At 42.9% G+C, this 22991-nt stretch overlaps 1 protein-coding gene across 2 annotated transcripts in view; it reads right to left on the reverse strand.

Annotated features, from left to right (window-relative positions):
* Positions 1–14066: 14066 nt before the first annotated feature.
* galnt13 (polypeptide N-acetylgalactosaminyltransferase 13) overlaps positions 14067–22991 on the reverse strand; it is a 43092-nt gene continuing 34167 nt past the window's right edge. Inside the window, exons 11-13 of one of the 2 annotated variants that reach the window (XM_077002729.1) lie at positions 22884–22991; positions 22337–22366; positions 20746–21016 (exon numbers count right to left, since the gene is read on the reverse strand). The exon at positions 22884–22991 is cut by the window's right edge and continues 27 nt beyond it. In XM_077002729.1, the coding sequence (XP_076858844.1) occupies positions 20831–21016; positions 22337–22366; positions 22884–22991 (324 nt within the window). In that variant the 3' untranslated portion in view covers positions 20746–20830. Of the gene's footprint in view, positions 15321–20745; positions 21017–22336; positions 22367–22883 lie in introns of those variants that run through there. The other variant, XM_077002727.1, reaches the window with a different exon arrangement.

Here is a 22991-nt window from a genome sequence, read left to right on the forward strand (position 1 = left end):
ATGTCTTGACATAGATATTTTCCACCCAATTTGGCAAACGTTTTCTCAGTCTGGCCCCGGGCAGATCAATATGAATCCAGCAGGCACTGGGCAGCTTTGCCACGGTCTCCGTTCCAGCTGCAGTGAACACTCCCCACCCAGGGTCCAATTCAGTCATTACAGTTCCACCTCCCGCCACAGAACCGCTCTGCAACACCCACTAAAATCAGTTCAGAGGCACGAAGCACAAGGCCGCAACTATTACAGAGTCCGTGTTCAACGCCCTATAGAGGTTTCTAAAGACTGAGCAATTGGGTTTGCCGTGTTGGTTTGTTCGGGCGTTTTTTGTATTGCGAAAGTGCGGCTTAATTAGCAGCGGGCGTTCAAGAGTGTAGCTGAAGTGTAATATTACTGATGTTTTTAAAAATCTACTGTATGGACGCATGTGATTCCATCATAATTGGTCATATTTACAATGTCCTATGTTACGTCTGGTTTTCAAAGTACAAAGTGGTTTTAATTTTAATAAATGGGAGGCAGTCATTAGGCTGCAAGTGCTGTGGTTTCTCAGTTGGTTTTGCTTGAGGGGGGGTTGGAGTGTCTTATCAAACTCAGCACCAGGGACCAAAAATGCATGGTAACCACATGAAGTTCCACAGTCAAAAAACAAAAGGCAGGTATGGGCAGAATGGCCAGATTAACAACTGATTGACAGGACCACTTTGAAACACTATAATGTTGGCAATGGCAATATTCTGTGAGGGAACAGAGTATATATTGAGGTATTCCTGACTCCTAATTAACTGCAGGTGTGGGTAGGCAGGGAGGAGTCAGAAAGGGAGCATGCAAAACCTGGAGTGGGGTAGCTGGAGCGGAGCCTTCAGTAACCAGATCCTGTTATGTCACAGAGCATTTCTCCAGTAGCCAGATCCTGTTATGTCACAGAGCATTTCTCCAGTAACCAGATCCTGATGTCACAGAGCTTTTCTTCAGTAACCAGATCCTGTTGTCACAGAGAATTTCTCCAGTAACCAGATCCTGTTGTCACAGGGCATTTCTCCAATAGCTAGATCCTGTTACATCACAGCATTTCTACAGTAACCAGATCCTGTTATATCACAGAGCATTTCTCCAGTAACCAGATCCTGTTATGTCACAGAGCATTTCTCCAGTAACCAGATCCTGTTATGTCACAGAGCTTTTCTTCAGTAACCAGATCCTGTTGTCACAGAGCATTTCTCCAGTAACCAGATCCTATTATGTCACAGAGCATTTCTCCAGTAACTAGATGCTGTGATGTCACAGAGCTTTTCTTCAGTAACCAGATCCTGTTATGTCACAGAACTTTTCTTCAGTAACCAGATCCTGTTGTCACAGAGCATTTCTTCAGTAACCAGATCATGTTGTCACAGAGCATTTCTTCAGTAACCAGATCCTGTTGACACAGAGCATTTCTTCAGTAACCAGATCCTGTTGACACAGAGCATTTCTCCAGTAACCAGATCCTGTTATGTCACAGAGCATTTCTCCAGTAACTAGATGCTGTTATGTCACAGAGCTTTTCTTCAGTAACCAGATCCTGTTATGTCACAGAGCATTTCTTCAGTAACCAGATCCTGTTGTCACAGAGCATTTCTTCAGTAACCAGATCATGTTGTCACAGAGCATTTCTTCAGTAACCAGATCCTGTTGACACAGAGCATTTCTTCAGTAACCAGATCCTGTTGTCACAGAGCATTTCTTCAGTAACCAGATCATGTTGTCACAGAGCTTTTCTTCAGTAACCAGATCCTGTTGTCACAGAGCATTTCTTCAGTAACCAGATCATGTTGTCACAGAGCATTTCTTCAGTAACCAGATCCTGTTGACACAGAGCATTTCTTCAGTAACCAGATCCTGTTGACACAGAGCATGATCTGTCAGGTGTAGATCTGATAGTTCCACTGGAATTTCCTATATTTCTTCATGTCATTGATTATGCCTTTTACTACCTCCCAGCCTCATAAGTGAGTTATTTTCACTGATCTCATTCCACAATATTGTTTCTTTTGTGATTATTTTCATGTTAAATCCTTTGCATTAATAATATGGGATACACATTCAGTCAGCCAGCTGTGGTGCTGTCTTCTTATTCCAACAACATGACATGGTGCTGCTCTAAATGAGCCCTTTGGGAGAAATATCCAATTAAGAACCATTCAAATTCAATAGTCTATGCCATTCCTGTTAGACGATGTTAGACGTTTCCTCAGTCAGTTGGTCAGGTCTTGAGGAACATTCAGTTCCAGAGAAAGAACAATTACGGGACGGACAACAGGAAAAGTCAGAGGTTCTTTAATGAATGTGGGGTGAGATGGGGTCACTTTTGCTTGGTGCTCTTGTGCTCATTATTGGAGAGAAGAGGCTCTGAAGTTTTCTTCAGTCTCTTCACTAAAGGCTGACACTGAACACACTCTTCTCTTCTGTAGTCTTAGCTGAATGGCTTAAGATAAATGCCAGTTCATTGCCCAAGATACTGAAATGCACCATGTCTAACCGCTTAATGCAGGCACCTAAGGGCCTGTTATTTATATGCTGACAAAGTAGCGCTATATGATAGAATCTCTTCACATTTGACCTACAGATAGTAGGCAGAGGTGAAAATGGTCCTCCATTTTGACAATGATTTTCGAGGATACTCTACAAAGGACACAATTATGATTAATCGGGGGAGGGGGCGGGGGTGGAGGGTCAGACCAATAAAATGTGCACTGTGACGAATGTTGTATTAACCCCAGAGAGAGGGGAATGAGTGTTTAGCTCACTGCCTCACTCCAAGGTGGCATACGAGGACAGGCAGAAATGGAGTCAGTCTCTCTGTGAACACTGGCATATGGTGCCGAACACCTCGCTATTTATGGCCGGCCTCCGGCAAGAACCGTGACAGGGGACTTTTCCACCACAGCTCTGACAGAACGATGTTTTTAATTGGGAGCATCCATTCCTTGTCTGAAAAGCAATGAATGCACCTTAAACGGATGCCTTTCATGTCATGCCAAAAACACTTGCAGGAAGGTTACGAGTTTAAACACTGGGAGCTTGGGCTGGAATGTGCTGGATACTGTGATAGATGGTAAAAACTTAGAACCAGGAGGTATACATACTGTAGTGCTGTTGAGACTATAAAGAATTGATTACACAGAAGCAGAAATGACAGCACAGCCTTCATTTTCAATTAATATTTTCTTATAAATGTATTGTTTTTCAGAATAACAATGACAGACTTAGAACCATGACACCAACTTCTGAGTCAAAAATGAAGGGGTGGATTGAGGCAGATGCTATAAAAATTCAAAATGCAAAAACAAGATTTAATAGATAGTGCCAAAATACATGGTTATATATATATATATATATATATATATATATATATATATATATATATATATATATATATATATATATACACACACTGTAATCAATACTTTTCCTATTTAATCAATACCACTGGAGACTTTGTTAATTTTACATCAATGCAGCCAAATACCTGCACTCCCAACCCCATCCACACACCCCATCAAAGACACTGATGAAAGAAATCTTGACTTTGGTATGTAACCCATTTCACAAAAATAGCCCAAGCAATCTGATAGTGAGACTTCAATTGATTGATTAATCTAATCAGAGACACATAAAGGAAATGCAATCACTGAGCCCCGATGCACAGGCACGAGTGTCACAAAGGGTCACTTAGGCAATACCCTGAGAGTATCTCTTATTTTGCCATCGTGCACTATAATCGCTCTCATCACAGTTATTACATGGGCTGGGGCCCTTTTCTAGTGGGCTTTAAAAAGGTCTATTACAGCCCTTTTCTGTTGTCTCTCTGGAGCTGATTAGGTTGTCTGAGACCGGCTATTGGGATCCATTGTTTTGTAGTGAGAGTATTGATCAGTAATATCGGCGTACAGGAAATACAGACAATCTTAACAGGCATGCAACAGAACCCTTTTTTCCCCCTGTCACTCTGCAGGCGGGTCTAAAAACACTGTTTCTCGCTGCAGAGTGAGCAGTTCTTCCCTTGTGTGTAAGGCAGAGGGGAGAGCCCATCTGTTCAGTAACATAACGCAGCGAGATGCGGATAATGATCAGGGTTTGACAAGTGAATCCATCAAATATCACGGCACAGCCAGCTGGACAGGCAGGGCCCGCTCCGACCGGCTCCGACCGGCTCCAGAACCGGTCTCGCTTCATTCTTTCAGTGTTGTTTGCTGATTTGCTCATCTCGTCTCACTGGCCATGCTGACGTTTTCTCCACCCTTCAGGTGGATGGACATGGGTGGCATTTATAGACGTGGAGATAATCAGACTTGGATTTGAGCTAATGTTGTCTGGGATGGCTGTGGAGCACAAACATTTGTTCATCGCTTACTGGGCATAAGTATATGTTCTGGTAGATGCAACTTAGACGTTGCAAATAAAGAAAAGAGATTGCAAAAGAACATTACTTTAAAGGTAGCAATGTGTGAGTTTGTGTACTTACACATTTGACCCATGATTACCATAAACACACACCTTAGCACATGTTCGTGCCTTGCTCTAGAAACCGCCTAGTAAAACCTTCAGTGTGCTCTTTTGTTTGGGATAAATGGCTCTTATGATGTCCTTGCGCTGGTGTTTGACATGCTCTTGTATTTTTCATGGTTTGATCCCATACGCTCTGCTGAACCGCATTTCCCAGCCTGCCGAAACATTAACTGTCCTACTGCTATGGTGTATGTAGATATTAACTGTCCTACTGCTATGGTGTATGTAGATATTAACTGTCCTACTGCTATGGTGTATGTAGATATTAACTGTCCTACTGCTATGGTGTATGACGTAGATATTAACTGTCCTACTGCTATGGTGTATGACGTAGATATTAACTGTCCTACTGCTATGGTGTATGGCGTAAACTCTGTCAGAAGTTCAATCTGGAATCCATCGTGCTGAGGGATGTGGCTCCACCTTCAGATGTGCTGCTTCGGAATTATAATATAGATCATAACAGATGATACATCGTTTCAAATAATGCACCACCACACGAAATGAAGCTGATATGAAATTAATTGCTGTGATACACACCAGCTTTAGCATGTGATGAAAAGATAATGTCATTTCTGACCTATTGCAATAGTTATACTTATTTATACTGGTTATCTGAACAGTTGGAGATGTATTAATCACAACTTTGTGTGAGTCACTAAGTTTGCATGCCAACAGTTCTAATCTGAACCACAACATAAAACATAGACATGTTAGCATTTCAGCTCAGAAGTGTGGTCTTATTTTCCCCTCACACCGTTTTGGATTTTCAGAAGGCATCTTCCAGCAGGAAGCCCACCTCACACACTAACACTCAGGTGGCAGGGGGTAGAGTCATGGAAGGAAGGGCCACTAATTAAAGACGCTTTTCATTTTGGGCACAATCAAACCTCCAGCCCCTCTACAATTCCTCCAAGAGACAGGGAGAGACAAGACAAGAAATGGGGCTAAGAGAGAAAACACACCAGGCCTTAATTATCTGTGCCTCTCTTTCCATTATTGCATTACTTCCAACTCCATGGAGGCAAGATCACACACACGAAGGAGTCAGATCGTCTTTGGAGATGTAAATCTTTGGCCCAAAGATGCTATTCAGTGTGGTTGCAGCTAACCTGTTTCACATACAGATACACCCACCATTAGAAGGTTCTCAGTATCCACAAGGTAATATGAGGATATTTTAACACATGATAATCTAATGTGTTAAATCAGAACTGCCATGAAAGCAATGTAGATGCTGATTAACTCAATCAAATCAGTTTGCTCTCAAATCTCTGGTGGCATCACTGCCAACTGTACACACAGTGTAGCACAAACATGCATTATATTACCATACATTACCACTATGTTGTTCATCGATAAAAATAATTCAAATAAAATTATTTTTAAACGCTGATTTAATATTTCAGGACGAATTGAAATGCAACACATGTATCTGTGACTAAAAAATGTTTACACCTGCAGTCACCCTCAAACATATACACCTTACACGCACACACTTTACACGCACACACGCACTAACTGAAACGTGGGTTCAATCTGGTGATTATTTAACTCTAAACGAAGCCACTCCTGTGGGATATAGTTATATACATAGACCTAGACTGTCAGGCAGAGGAGGTGGAATATGTATAATCTATCGTGATTGTTTAGAAATTCATCAGAAATACTTTTTTGAGATGCAGTCTATTAATGTAATTAGTCCATCTGAAAATAAAAGTACATTTTCCCTAACCAATGTATACAGACCACCAGGGCCTTACTCAGATTTCTTAAAAGATTTCACAGATTTTGCAGCAAATTTAGCAGTATGTAGTGACAAAATAATAATGGTAGGAGACTTTAACATACACTTTGATAATGCGGAGGATCCACTGACAAGGGCTTTTACTTCTATATTGAACTCTGTCGGCATTAAACAAAACGTAGTAGGACCTACACATTATCGTAATCATACCCTAGATCTAATATTAACGCTGGGTATCGACGTAGATAATATAAACATACTCCCGCAAACCGTAGCAATCTCCGATCACTATTTAGTCCAATTCGATTTTCACCTTAACATAAATACCCGCCCGTCTCCTCGGCAGTGTATAAAGCGCTCGATAAATTCATCAACAGCAACACAGTTTATTGAAACCCTCCCTGACTTAACTGCTTTAGCCCACTCGCCATCCGATCCAGGAGAGTTAGATAGTCTAACCGACTACTTAGAGAATACCTGCAGATCAGCTCTAGATATAGTAGCTCCACTAAAATATAAAAAAGCTAGATCCAAAAAGCTCGCCCCGTGGTACACTGACCAAACTAGAAACTTAAAACAAATAGCACGTAAATTAGAGCGAAAATGGCGATCTACTAATTTGGAAGTATTCCACTGTGCCTGGAAGGATAGCATTATTGACTACAAACGGGCACTCACTAAAGCACGCTCAGCATACTTAGCCTCACTGATAGAGAAAAATAAAAACAATCCTAGATTTCTTTTTAATACTATTTCTAAACTTACAAAAAATCAAGCAGGCACAGAACCTCAGATTCCAGTAAACCTCACTAGTAATGTATTTATAGATTTCTTTGATAATAAAATAGAGAATATTAGACAAAATATAAAACCCTTTAAATCTGCATAGGAATAACATATTTGAAAAGTTCCAATCTGGTTTTAGGCCCCATCACAGTACTGAAACAGCATTAGTTAAAGTAACAAATGATCTCCTCCTTGCATCAGATCAAGGCTATGTATCACTGTTAGTGCTTCTTGATCTTAGTGCAGCTTTCGACACAATTGATCATAGGATCTTGCTAGAAAGGTTAGAATGCTGGGTTGGAGTCTCAGGCACAGCCCTTTCATGGTTTCAGTCTTACTTAACAAATCGCTATCAGTTTGTAGAGCTCAATAATATTTCATCCAAACGTACAATGGTTAAATATGGGGTCCCGCAAGGCTCCATCTTAGGACCACTATTATTTACATTATATATGCTACCATTGGGCACAGTTATAAACAAACATGGTGTCAATTTTCACTGCTATGCGGATGACACTCAACTTTACATATCAGCCAAACCCGATGACAAACTCAGTTTAGGAAAAATTGAGGCCTGTGTAAGAGATATTAAATGCTGGATGTCTCTAAACTTCCTACAATTAAATGAGGACAAAACAGAAGTTCTCCTTGTGGGCCCTAAGGCCGCAAGACAGAAAATTCCAAATTTAATGCTTAATCTTGCAGACTATCCCATTACACCTGGCACAGTAGCCAAAAACCTAGGCGTCTTACTCGACTCCGACCTATCATTTGATAAATATATAGATAATACTACTAGGATAGCTTTTCTACATCTCCGCAACATTGCCAAATTAAGAAATGCATTATCACAGGATGATGCAGAAAAATTGGTGCACGCCTTTGTTAGCTCTAGACTAGACTACTGCAATTCACTACTGTCAGGATGTTCAAATAGGAATCTAAATAAACTTCAAATAGTTCAAAATGCCGCAGCTAGAGTTCTGACCAGAACTAGAAAATTTCAGCATATTAGACCAGTCCTATCAGCCCTGCATTGGCTCCCAGTTAAATTTCGTATTGATTTTAAAATTCTATTATTAGCATATAAAGCACTACACAGGCTTGCTCCTGAATACCTCCAGGAACTTATTTCCTACTATGAACCCCCACGTTAACTAAGATCACAGGATGCTGGTCTGTTATTAGTTCCACAAATTAACAAGGTAACAGCAGGGGGAAGAGCCTTTTCTTATAAGGCCCCCCAGCTTTGGAATAATCTTCCTAAATGTGTCCGGGACTCTGACACAGTCACAATCTTTAAATCTAGGTTGAAAACCCACTTATTTAGTCTAGCGTTTGATAATTAATATCCCCCTTAGATAAAGGTACAGATCCAGGGGTTCATAGACGAAGGGTTTTATGGTAGACTGGGGTGCTGGTGCTGTCATCCTGTCACTGCTCGTGGTCACTCAAGTTTGTTGACAGTGCAGTGGACGGATGCCATTGTCTCAGAATGCCCCCAAGCCTATGTTACCTTCTGGTTCTGCCTTTTTCAGCTAGGCTGTAATAATTTAACTTGGTGCCGGAGTTGCTGCCACACTCCAGAAATGTTTATAATTTTACCTGTCCTGTATATGTCCTCATACAGAGCAAATTTTCCCTGTTTCATTTCTCCACATGGCTGCCCGCCTGCTTGAGGAATAATGAGATGAGGAGAGACAAGCGATCCATCCTGGGCCGGCCACCTCCTGCCTAACCGGATGCCTACACCATGATGGACATTATTACATCTTTTATATTCTGTCTAAATGGACATTATTGCATCTTTTACATTCTGTCTACATTCTGTCTATATTGTTGTTGTTGTCATGGTGACCGGTGTCGGCCAGAGGAGGATGGGTTCCCCCACTGAGTCTTGGTTCCTCTCAAGGTTTCTTCCTTATGCAAAAAAAACTAGGGAGTTTTTCCTTGCCACTGTCGCCTTTGGCTTGCTCACTGGGGGCTAGGACTCGGCACTTGTAAAGCTGCTTTGTGACAACAACTGTTGTAAAAAGCGCTATATAAATAAAATTTGATTTGATTTGATTTGACACACCCACTTACCCCCAGAAAGGAACATGAGAGAGCAGGAGCGTGCAGGTCCCTGGCTACCTGATGTCCACGAGGTTCCTGTTCCCTTTCTCCCTTTTCAACATTCTGTCTCTGGAGGACCAAAATGCTTCAGCAGTTATTTGGAGCTGGTATTTACAGACACAGGATCAAGTCTGAGCATGAACAGTGTTGTATTATTTACTGCCATCAAGTGTTACAGCAGGTCTCAATCACACCTCCTTTGACCTCTTTTGACACCTTTTGACCTGTTTTAATCACAGCTCTGATCGAATCGCATTAAGCCGGCTCTCAGCCCAGAGCATGCGGTGTGGTTTCAGAGTACTGGGGGGCCTGGCGGCAGTTTGAGTTAGTTCCTCGGAGGCCATGGTGACTCGGAGCCCTGACTCAGCTTCTGACTATGGAGACCCAAGCAGACTCAGCACAGCTGACCCAAGCTGACTCTGTACTGACTGGCTCTCATGTACGCTGGGTCTCATGGCGGACTCGTGTAGGCCTCGTGGGCGAACCACGGTGAGGACAGAGAGACGAAAGCATGGATGGCAGCAGTACGAGATGACATGAAGCATGTTATCAGGGCATTGCTCCCAATCCCTCTCCATCGCCCTCTAGTGGCCCCACTGAAGTCGCTGCAGGTTGTGCTCCAGTGTGAGGCGAAGCTGGGACAGGCAGAATGTGATGTACCCTGGGCTGCACCCCAGAGTGCAAAGTGGAACACGTTTCCCAGAAAGAACGAGCACTCAGGAGCAATGTTACACACCGTGGGCTCACCAGTTGTACTACAAGGGTTACCATGGTCACCAATGACTAATAATTATTACAACAACCCCTAGCTCACAAAACACTTAATACTAATCAGGACAAACAGGCTGGGGACAATTAACTAAAGCATTAATCAGTGTCTAAAACAAATACCTTCATTAAAGCTAAAACTGGGTTATTTAAAAAGCAAAAAGGATAGAATATTTTTTATTTGAACTCAAAAGTAAACCATGATTAATAACATCATTTTATCAGCATTGCACATGAGCACTGAACAATGATTGTTTACTTACCTGCATGCCGTCTACACACTCTGGACACACTCTAGAATTCCTGAAATATAGCACTACAAACTAAACAGCCACAAATATTTTGTTGTCTTTGATCTTTGCCATTCTGTTTTATAAATAATTCTCAAACTAAATATTTACCTCAGACTTGCAATTCCTCACAGGGTATGTCTTATTACAGATGTTCACTCTTGGTTGAATTAAAATCAATTATAACTTAAATTGATTTCATAGAGTTTCTAACTTCTGCCATTTAAGTCTTTGTCCAAAGCTCCCCCCACCAAGGACAGTGCTAAGTCTACCCTTCTAAATTCTACAGATACATAATGGTCGGGTAGGAATAACTCTTCTTGTAGAGTATTTTCCTGACTGTTTAGAAGATTTCTGCCCCTCAGATTTACTGTTTCAAAGATAGCTAACAAATGTAGCTTAGTGATTTAACATTAATTGCATAACAACAGCTTAACTACACTGAAAAAGTAAAGAAACAAAAACATGACTTGGGTTGCTTTGTATGGGGAGAGGGCCTTTCTTTCTTTTGAAAATTATTAATATGGGATTAAGTTATTATTATGAGACTGCCTCACTCAAACTCTAATGAGTCCTCTGTTCTGACCTATAGGGCTTTTGAGAAGCATTAATTTCATCACCATAGTGCATAGCCCTTCGGTAACAGTTACTGAGGAAAATTAAAAATCATTCATGCCGCAGCCTGGCCTGGACAATCATGAGTTGATCCTTTTGAGGAGTCTGATTACCTTGAGTAAAAAAAACTAATTTGCTGCAATGAAGAATGACAACGCTCATTAGGATTTCACTGTAATATACATGGAGATTAAACCAGTAAACCAGACACTGTAGTGTTAAAATTCTTACATCACATTAGTATCTTCAGATTTTTTAAATGAGAAAAATGTATTAGCAATATGAAACAATGCACTGAGTTGCTATGTTCAACAACAGTGGTTTATTATGGTTCACAGTCTGATATTAATCTATTAAATATGCTTGTAAATCTATTTTATGCCAATATCTGTTACTTACAAAAATAAAATAAAAGCAAAAAACTAAAACCCCCAAAACAAAAGAACAACAAACATTTCACTGAAGACTATTACTAAGCATACACTGTCCAGTTGCTCAGTGAAGGCAGCTTACACTGTCTTTGTTGCACTATGCAGTTGGAAATCTCCAAAAATCTCAATGAGATCTTTGGTTTTACGAATTTTTGTTATGAGAACATTTTTGTATTATCATCTTAAATTTCCTCTTCATTTGCCAATAGACATTATCCACTGTGCCATGTCAGATTCACTGAACACTCATCAGTTCAAATATATCAAAAATAAAGTCCATATATAAATCCAATGGCAGTATGGCTGTGTGATGCATCACAGCATGTCAACCATAGGTACATCAGATAAACGGCAGTCTTGCTTTCAATTACCATGGGAAATGTTGCAATGGAAATGAGTAAAAAGTCAAACAGGATTATTGCAAAATGATCGTTCCAATGTATCATTTTTATATTCAAGTTCAAGTTTCTTAAAAAATAATGATAAAGATGCTAAAATAGATACAAAAGAGTCCATGTAGGGGGGGGTGGGGGAGCAGACGTAGCAGACAGGGGGGAGCAGACGGGGGGAGGGGGAGCAGACTTAGCTAACAGGGGGGAGCAGACGTAGCAGAGAGTGGGGAGGGGGAGCAGACTTAGCTAACAGGGGGGAGCAGACGTAGCAGAGAGTGGGGAGGGGGAGCAGACTTAGCTAACAGGGGGGAGCAGACGTAGCAGAGAGTGGGGAGGGGGAGCAGACGAAGTAGACGGGGGGGGGCAGACGTAGCAGATGGGGGAGGGGAGCAGATGTAGCAGACAGGGGGGAGGGGGAGCAGACGTAGCAGACAGTGGGGAGGGGGAGCAAACGAAGCAGACGGGGGGGGCAGACGTAGCAGACGGGGGGAGGGGAGCAGATGTAGCAGACAGGGGGGAGGGGGGAGCAAACGAAGCAGACAGGGGGGAGGGGGAGCAGACGTAGCAGACAGTGGGGAGGGGAGCAGACGAAGCAGACAGGGGGGGAGGGGGAGCAGACGTAGCAGACAGTGGGGAGGGGAGCAGACGAAGCAGACAGTGGGGAGGGGGAGCAGACAAAGCAGACAGGGGGGGAGGGGAGCAAACGAAGCAGACGGGGGGAGGGGGACCAGACGTAGCAGACAGTGGGGAGGGGGAGCAAACGAAGCAGACAGGGGGGAGGGGGAGCAGACGTAGCAGACAGGGGGGAGGGGGAGCAGACGGGGGAGGGGAGCAGACGTAGCAGACAGGGGGGAGGGGGAGCAGACGGGGGATGGGAGCAGATGTAGCAGACGGGGGAGGGGGAGCAGACGTAAAAGACGGGGGGGAGGGGTGCAGACGGGGGGAGGGGAGCAGACGTAACAGACGGGAACACTCTGACTTGTTTGTCCCACTCCTATACAAAATTCTAGATGTTGGAAAACTGGCAAATTCTGCAAATGTGAACACAGAAGTGGATCCTGGATGGGGTCCAATGAGGTTTTGTCTCTTACTGAATAACATTTACTGATGTCAGAGCCCAATCAAAATTAATTGTGACACATGTAGCACATAGATCTGAACTGAGTTAATACTTCTTTAATGTTAAGTACAAGCATTCCAATTATTCAGTGCAGAATAATAGTAATGTAGTAAATTAGAGCCATAAGATACTAAAGCTTGTGAACAGACTATAAATAACCAGTTAGTTTAACCAAAAGTTACTGTTTGTCCAGAAATGATAAATACACCAATACACTCTGATAAGGACAATACCTCCTACATTCTCCTAGAGTGGATCTGTCAAGTCTTAAAAAAATAATTGATTTCATATATACAACAATGCTCATTTATTATTTACAACAGAACAGCTTCTCTATATAGATAACAATGATGAAAGTAGAAGACAGTGGTTTAAATTAAATATTTAAATGTATATTCAAATTTTGTAGTACTGATGTGACTGTAGTGCTTCAAAATTGCATGAATAAATTTAGTATCATATGCTGTGAATAGCATACATACCTACATTCAAAACAATTCATTTATAACAGCCAAAAAATGATAAAAACAGGACATTCATAATAAAGCAATCATTATCTGAGCATAATTTTTAAATAGGTAGGCTTCAATTAGCTTCTGTTATATTAAAAGCCACAGTCTAAAATCTATGAACAATGTCAATTTTTACTTCTAATAGTTATTTAAATGTTTAACATAGTGTGACCTTTCTCAGGTTTTTGCAAAGACAGCCAAATAAATTAGACTCACTTACTCAAAAGTCTTAATAACCACATTCCTGCTGCATTTTTAAACCAGCGTGCGGACTGCTGCCCCTGTGTCCCTCTACCAGGGGGTTCGGTATCCTCATGCCAAATACACGGGAATAAAGAACACCAAGTAATAATCTGTTGATATGCATCAACAATTTCACATCATTCCACTACATTTGATGCACTGATTTAAGGTGGTTTTATATATTGCAGTCTTTCAAAAAGAAACGTCCATGAGTGCATGCACAACATTGCTTCAATTTGCTGTAAAATCAGGTTATGGCAACCATTTGGTGTTTACATGCACAGCAAAAACCAAGATTCACTGAAACAGGTAAAAATTGACTTTCACATGACATTTACTACCCCTTGGCTAAAATGGCCTGTAACTTACTCACTGTCCTGCACAGAGTCCCGTCAGCTCGAGCTTGTCTTGTTTTCTGCTGATAGTGCTTGCCAACACCCTCCAAGTTCCAGTGTTTGCTTAAACCCCCCCCCCCCCCCCCCCCCCCCCCCCCACACACACACACACACACACACACATACACACACACACATTACTCACTATTATGAGTTTCTGCATAGCCAGTTACACACATATTTTAAAAAATCCAGAAATCCGATCAATCTGTTCACATAAACTATTCAAACCATCAGGCTGAGATCCTGGTGTGTTGTCCTGGGCTTGCTCAATGATATTAGCCTGATGCGAGGAGTCAGCTAAAGGTTTGGACATGACCTTTAACCTTAGCTATGGTGAAACTGAAGTGTTACTGTGCAAGGAAACTCTCAGAGTGGAGATGGGTATGTGAAAAACTGCAGCGTTTCATCATTCAACATGTGCAGCCCTCTGCCAAAGACAACTTTCCAGAAAGTTTTCTAGAGGTATGTGATAATACTCGAGCTGGATTAAAATTGTTTTCCTGCATTTTGTAGATTCCCTTTTTATCAATTCAATATGATGTCCGACTGGAATTACAACTCTCTGCAAGTGCAAAATTATCACTACAGTACAGAACACAAATGTTAGTAAGCTAACAGACAGCCACTGTGCGGACAATCACCAAACACTGGTAAAACTCTTGTGAAGCTTCCAAAAAGGATTGTGGGTAGCATAGTTTAGAGTTGCCAGCATTAAATTACAGAGGCCAGACCTTCCAGGCCCAGAAAGCATCCAAGCAGTAGCATGATAATCAGTCTCTACAACACCTGCAGATGGAGGCCACTCTGAGCGTAACCACAGTGCCCACAACGAATGTTACAAATTGTGGCTTCTGGCTTCAGGTCCTCTGTTCCCAGTCTCCAGGCTACGTTAGGGAGATGTGTAAGGAAGCGAACAACTGTGCTGTCACCGGTAGACTGTCCCCAAAGCAATAGTTCCAGCAGCTGATGGCTAAGGGCAAAACACGTGACGCGAGAAACCCAGAGAACATGACCAGAGTTGTAAGCTCAGTTCCCCGCATTCTGCATTCGAGCGTCGGTTGGACTCGGGGCGCGTGCTCTTCATGGGTCAGTGCAGACTGAGTTCTGGAGGGAGCAAAACCGCAGACTCAGGGCGCAGCTTCAGGACGTAGCTTCAGGACCACGCAGGACGAGAGGGGTGGCGGCGAGAAGCCCAGCACTCTTCCTCAGGGTGTGGGTCAGATGCTCAAAGTCATGTTTCTGAGGATCCACTGTTGTGAGCGGCTGCCGTTGCAGTCTCTCAGAGTAGGGACCATTTTGTCTTCCTCGGAGGGCATGTCCAAACACTGGTTACTGTTCACATGTAGCAGGGTCAGACGCTGGAGAGGATGAGAAAACCAACAATGACCAAAACAGCGAGAGCTTAAAAAACGATATTTGTCACAAATAGTGTGGGGTGTGTGAAGATTTCCTCAAATTCAACTTCACAAATTAATACAGTCCACTAAATGCTCTTTACATTTCCACTAAAATATTTTAGTGGTGGGACTTTAACGCGTTAATTTCGATTAATTAATTACAGGGAAAATAACGAACTAAAAAAATAACAAATTTTTACGCATTTAACGCATGAGACACTTTTGCACCGTGGAATGTTTCTCAGTGCACGAGTTCCAGGCATACAGATTATATGGACGCACAATAAGATGAGCATGATGGAGATGACTGAAGAGGCTACGCTGGTGGATGGGAAATTTAAATATCAGAAACTTCCAGATGGAAGTACAAACAAAAATAGTGTTATTCACACTTTATGTAGGAAGGAGTTCGCTTATCACAGGAGCACTTCCACCCTTCGTTACCACCTCAACGCAAAACATGTTGCGGCTAACGCGCAGGTCAGTAATGATGACTTAGCTGCTAAATGTATTCCTAGTACGAGCAAACAGTGTCGCCAGTCAACACTCGACCACATGTCAACAAAATGTCAAAGTCCACGTTAGACACATTGACCAATTCACTGGCGAGATGGATTGCTGTGGACTGTAGACCGTTCTCTGTGGTCGAAGATAAAGGTTTACAGGAAGTACTGCAAATTGCGTCAGCTGATGCAAGTTATGAACTGCCATCCAGAAAGACAATGTCGAAGAAAATCCAGCAGCTGCATGATGAGGAAAGGGAAGTAAAACAGGTTATTGTGAAGAGCGCCACAAATGTGGCTCTGAATGGGGATCACTGGACCTCTGTTAGCAACAAGAATTATCTTGGTGTGACAGCTCATATTATAGATGATGAATGGAAGATCCAGTCATTTGCTTTGAGCATGCAGAAGACAACTTCTAGGCACTATGGAGATGTTTGTGGCAGAGGCCTGGGAAATTAAAGAAAAAGTCTACCATCTAAAATAGTATTTAAAAACATCTTCTAATTTACTTCAGTTCTTCTTATTCTTCCAATATCCTGAGCAAAACAACATTTTTGGTCAGAATTTCTAGTGTTCTGAAAACTGTTTGCTCTGTTTTCTGCACTCATCTATTGGTCTGTGTAGTAGACTGGTAGAAAAATAAACAAGATGTTGAAGTTTATGCTTATGTTCATTGATTCATTCATCATTCAAACTTATATTAATATTTCTCACGTTAAATACTGAAATGCAATTAAAATGCGATTAATTTCGATTAATTAATTACAAAGCTTCTAATTAATCGATTAATTTTTTTAATTGCGTCCCACCCCAATATATATATATAATTTAGGGGTGGGACGCAATTAAAAAAATTATATATATTCCTTTTTCAGGGTTATAAGATCTTGTGCTTTTTTTGGTGAACATGTGCTCTGGGATGTGCAAAAACAAACTTCATTGTCCTTACAGTTTTAATAAATGAATTCCATTCTAAATCTCTGAAGGTGACATTTCAGATTAAGTTTGTTAAAACCTGCATGGCCACACAGATTCCAGAGACCCCAGCATCCTTTACATTTACAGTCAAATGCAGCGTGAACTGAAATTCTCAAATTCCGTTTTTATTATTTGAAAGTTATGGACTGTACAAGTCAAATCGAGTGGGAGAAAGTCCAAGATTCTTCAGGGTTCCTGACCTTCAAGGTTCCTGACCGAGCACCCGAGCACTGGGACTCACAGCCCTTCAGCTCTGCCTCTGTTAGCCTTCAGAACCCAGCAGGCTCAGCCCTGACTGGCTTAGCTCTCTCCTTCAATGGACAGTCAGAATGCTGCCTTCATCTCAAACTTCTGCCTGTCTGAGAGTAATTTACTTAGCATGCAGTGTGGATCCCAACACAATTATCACTACTAATTGCCTAATTCCAAGATTAAAGAGTGTGTTCTCCACAGTCTGTTTGCCACACAGCTCTAAGCCGATAGAGCAATGACAAAGAAAACACGTAAGTGCCATGGAGGCTGAATTTACCAAAGTCCGGCGCTCCAGACGCCTGTTGTGGCCACGTCGGTGTCCCCGTCCCTGTGTCCCCGTCCCTGTGTCCCCGTCCCTGTGTCCCCGTCCCTGTGTCCCCGTTTCAGCAGGAGTGGGAGGGAGAGGTTGGACTGGGGCTTCCACTCCATTTGCACCATTCAAGTAGCTGCAGGAGATTCTAATGAGTGTGACTGGCCTCTGGGTTCAGGTTCAGTGCTAATCACAAACAGCTCTCCCCTCTCCGTAATTAAACACCGTCCGAGAGAAGCGAAAGGAAACGGGATTACGGCTCCGTTTGGCTTTTCAGTGGAGCGACTTGCACTGATGCAGCAGGCCAGAGGCAGTCAGATGAATACAGGGACAGAGAAAGATTAAAAGGTAGACTAACAAGGACATGGAGTTGTTTAAATGGTTGCATGTTTACCTGAGGGGTGTGTGTGTGTGTGTGTGTGTGTGTGTGTGTGTGTGTGTGTGTGGGGGGGGGGGGGGGGGGGGGGGGGGGTCTGTGTGTGTGCGCGAGAGAGAGAGAGAGAGAGAGAGAGAGAGAGAGAGAGAGAGAAGAACAGAATGACAGAATGAAACCTGGAGCCCAGCATAGCGTGAGAGTTTACATTATATGAGATGAGAACACACCCCAAACGGCTGAGTAAAGACATAACATATTTCGTTTGGTTTCACACAGTGATGCAAACAAAAATCCACAAACCACTTGTACCTTGTGTTAATAAAAATGCCACACAAAGTGATGCTAAAAACAGAATAAAAAAAGAGCTCCATTACTCATCAATGAAACAACAAAAACCGTGGAGATTAACACAGCTCTAATAATGATGCATTTCATCCTACTGTGTTTCATTTGAGCAAAAAAGATTAATGAATGATACAATGAACCAAGGCATTTGTTCGATTGAACAGAACACAAACCTAAATAGTTATATTTGTGTCCCTGTGAAAATAAGCAGTGCGAAATCAATCCTTATTACACACATGCAACATATACTGTAGCACTCTATGTATGTCAACCAATGATCCTGTAATGCTTTGTATTGATTGTGATAAGACCCTGAAGGTCAAAGTGATGCTCCTGTGTGTGTATTCATGTGTACATGTGTGTGTATGCATGTGTGTGTGTGTGTGCGCGTGTGTGTGTGTGCAAGCATGTACACGTTTCTGCCCAGCTTGGCCATTAGATAATTAACCGGGGATGGTGTGCAAGTCTAAGCCCAGGGAGCAGACTGGCGTTCCCCATGCTTCTACAGATCACCTTCTGTAGGCTATGGTGCACTTACACACCACACACTTACACACCACACACTTACACACCACACAGCAGACATGCACCTGCTTACAGCACCTGGGGTGTAGGGGGGGGGGGGGGGGGTGAATCTGTCCAAGTCGTGCCCACATGCGCACTCTCTCACCCAGGACGTGCCTCAGGAAGACAGGTCGCAACACGCAGACACATGTATGAAAACACATCTGGAGCCTGAGGGTGCTGAGCACCGCGGGCCACGACAGGCCTGGACCACCAACGGGCCTGGACCACCAACGGTGGCCTCAGGGCTGTATTGCCTGACCTGCCTTAACGGGACAAGCAGGCTAGATCACACCAGGACAGAGGCACCCAGCAAGAGCAAGAGTAGAAACCACTAAACATGATTTTCTTATAGACCGCATCTGCCTATGCACAGAACTGTCAACTAAATAAGCATTAAAAAGGCAGAGAGGACCATTATAATTCAGGGTTTGGAAAATAAATGTAGGAAAAAACCAAAAATAACAAACAAAAACACACCTCTCACACCACTCGGCTCAAACGTGAGATGGTCGTGTGAGTGTTCAGATGCAGGTTTGCTCTCAGGGCCGTGAAAGAGGCCTCTCACAATGAGAGATCACTTCAAAAGAGCTCGCAAACAAAGACGTGCCAATTCCGGGGCCCAGCGCATAGATAATCAGGCTGAAACAAAGCCGCCTGCTCTGCACACGCTCAATGAGGGTTGGCATGTGTTGGGCCCACCAGTGGCCACCAAATTTTCATATCAAAATGAAATATTTATGTAAGGAAAATAAATGTCAAGGGAGATTTAATTTGCCGTCAAGGCGAGGGAAAGGTCCGGGATATGTACCGCATTTCTGCTGATGTTTCTCATTATATTCTGGTGTTTGATCTGACTTTCTCCTACACCAGAAAAGAAGGAACAACAACATACAACTTGTTTTTGGATGCTGGAAAAGTCTTAGGACACAGTCTGGGAAATCAAGCAAGGAACAAGCAAGCTCCAAAGCTTTTTAGCAAAAATGCAATAAAACAAAAACCAAAGCACACCACAAGGATCCCCAACACACACATAAGGGTCCCCAACACACACAGAAGGATCCCCAACACACACAGAAGGATCCCCAACACACACAGAAGGATCCCCAACACATACAGAAGATCCCCAACACATACAGAAGGACCCCATCACATACAGAAGGATCCCCAACACATACAGAAGGATCCCCAACACATACAGAAGGATCCCCAACACACACAGAAGGATCCCCAACACATACAGAAGGATCCCCAACACACACAGAAGGACCCCAACACACACAGAAGGACCCCAACACACACATAAGGGACCCCAACACACACAGAAGGACCCCAACACATACCTGAATCCACAGTTCATACAAAGATCCACATAAAACTAGCCGCAATTTACCAAACACATGCAGTGTTTGATGAATGATCATGGCCTGTATGATCAATGCCAACACCACGCTGATCGACTTCACCACATCTAGCCAGTTAAAAAGCCAGAGAGCAAACAAAAACCCCTTCCACGCATCTCAACATTTAAATTCACTGTATTAGTCCGTTTTGAGGCTTACAGACATCTTATGGATATGTTTCCAGACAAGGGAGTACGCACCTCTGCTTATGAACAGCTGCATGTCAACTGGAGCTTGACTGAGCCAACAGTAAACGAGCATTTACCTCCACGGGACCTTGATCAGCCACGTATTTCTCATTTTCTGTGCTTATTGTTAATTAATGTAAGCAGCCCTCCCCACCGAGGTGCACCCTATTTACATTGGAGAGTGCTACAGCAGCAACAGCAAAACAAATAAGTAAACATAAGTAAACACAAAGTAAACACATGGTTATAAACAAGCAAGAATTGTTAATATTGAATTTTAATTGTGTGTAATACTAATGATATAATACTACAATATATTATTATATAACTAATAATACTGAATGTAATCAAATATAGCTCCACAGAATGACAAGCACTAACCAGTAGATTTAAAATAAGCAGTCTCAATCACAGCCTGCACAAAGCTGGTGCTGTGCTGACCCAGACCAGGGGCGGGAAGGCAGGTTAGGGGGCGGGGCTTGGCCTGTGGGAGGCCAGTTAGGGGGCGGGGCTTGGCCTGTGGGCTCCAACACTCGCACCACTGACCTGCTACAGAAAGTATTCGGAGGGCCTGCGGTAAACCCTCCTGAAGACCTGGAGCCTGCTGAGGTTCCTGAGAGCCCAGGCCTGTACTAGGGAGTCATCGCAGCGCTCCACCGTGGGGCCGTACGTGCCGTCCTCCACGCGGCCGATGGTGAGGCACGACTGCGTGATCACGTGCAGGAACGTGCCCTTCTGACGGACACGACCGCCCCGAAGAGGACAGATGAGGAGTCACCACGGCCCAGGAACACACCAGGCTCTGCTCTACAACACGTGTGCTCCTGGGCTAGGAACATACTACTACTACTGCTGCATTATGGGATATGGGAGTAGACGACACAACACTGGGATCCTGGCGATGGAGGGGGGGGGGACTCGGAGGGGTTTTGCACTGACTCGGTCAGGCATGAATGGCCTGAATAGATGATGGCACTGCAGGGAAGGGGAGGAGTGGCCCGGGATGACTGACAGGTGGTGAGGAGTCTGATCTGGCTGTTACAGCAGTAACATCTCCACCATTTTCCCCTCAATTAGATGTGATGTTGGCACAAGTGCCCGTGTCGCAAAGTCCAAGTGAGAGATGAGAATACGATTTTATTTTAAGCCTGCTATTCAATCCCTGGCCATTAGGTGGAACAAAAACCAGTTTACAGACAGCGAGATGTTTCACAAGAAACCAATTACATTTGGAGGGTTTGAAATCCTGGAGTCAGCAACAGTTATAACCTTTTAAAATAGCTTAAATTGCTTTTAAAATAGCTTAAAGATTGATAGCACTGACAGTCTCTGACACTTCTACAAACCCAAACCAGTAAATATTTTATGTAGCATAAATTACTAATCAAAAAGGCCCAATAATTTAGTTCTCTAGGTCAATATATAAATAAACCAGTCCACAGGGGGTTTGAGCAGACTCACTCATGAGAGGGAATCATTTGAAGGTGAAAACACATGGCTGAGACCCCATGGCACGAACCAACCCTCAATAGACAGGGGGGTGTGTCTAAAATAAGGCTTCTGTTCTCAGGTCTCTAATGGTAATGTCCCTGTTCCTAAATCAGGCCTAATATATTTCCCCAACTAGGTCATCCAGTGAATGGGGATCTGCCACATATGCGATGTTATTGATATAGAGATTCACTGCCATCACCATTCTGATCCATTTCTGGGTGTTTCTATGTATCCTGAAGTTATGAACGTTTAAAGAGGACATCAAACTATCTTAATGGGACTTGAGAATAAGCTATGGCAGTTTAACAAAAAAATCAATGTGAAACGAGATTGGGAAATGCCAGGAGACTAGAGTAAACATAAACGCACAGCTCCGCCATCACACACCAAGAGCTATAGCTCGGATATATGCTGACAATACCACATTTCTGTAGGGAGTTCATAAACCTAACACACAAGGGCTTCTAAAACAAGGGTTTCATCACCAAACACCACAACCACTAACTTTACAACAGCAGCTCAAAAATACTACCAGAACATTCAGAAAGAGACTCATCTTACCTCAGAATCATATTCCCATTTGCCAACATACTAGGCGAGGAGAATAAGGCAGTTTTAAGCAAGTCATCAGTCTTATTACTTCAGTAAAGTGACTTCAGACTGTCAAACAAAACAACATCCAGCTCTAATGCACAATATAATGTATGGCTTGTAGCCCCATCTGGTGGCTTGAACCTGCCCAACAAAGCATAACCCTAAACTAAATATTCATCTGTTCTCAGCACATACATATTTTATTATGAATATTAATGTAGTTGGGCTTAGTAGGGCTGCCACAAGGATATGTTTAGCTAATCGATATGGAGACTGAATGAATGTTCTAACTGGCTTGAATGACGTGTACAATCCCAGACCTCTCAGCTCAAACCTCTGAAGGGATTTTCATTCATCATAGTATTTACATGATCTATCAAACAAATGTTCTTCATCATTACAGGCCAATCTTTAACCATGACATGTCAAGCATTCACCGGTGCGCCTCCTTAATCGTGATACAATATTTCTGCCCGTATCGTGTGGTCTTAAGGCCGTCGAGTGGTGCACATACCTCAGCGTCATACTCAAACATCTGGTTGCCCTTCATGTGGTGACACTTGAGCATGAGCACAGGTCCGTTCAGGCGTGACACGTCCAGACACAGGTCATCCGTGCGGAT

The sequence above is a fragment of the Brachyhypopomus gauderio genome, chromosome 4 (genome assembly GCF_052324685.1).
Source record: "Brachyhypopomus gauderio isolate BG-103 chromosome 4, BGAUD_0.2, whole genome shotgun sequence".
Classification (NCBI taxonomy): Eukaryota; Metazoa; Chordata; class Actinopteri; order Gymnotiformes; family Hypopomidae; genus Brachyhypopomus; species Brachyhypopomus gauderio.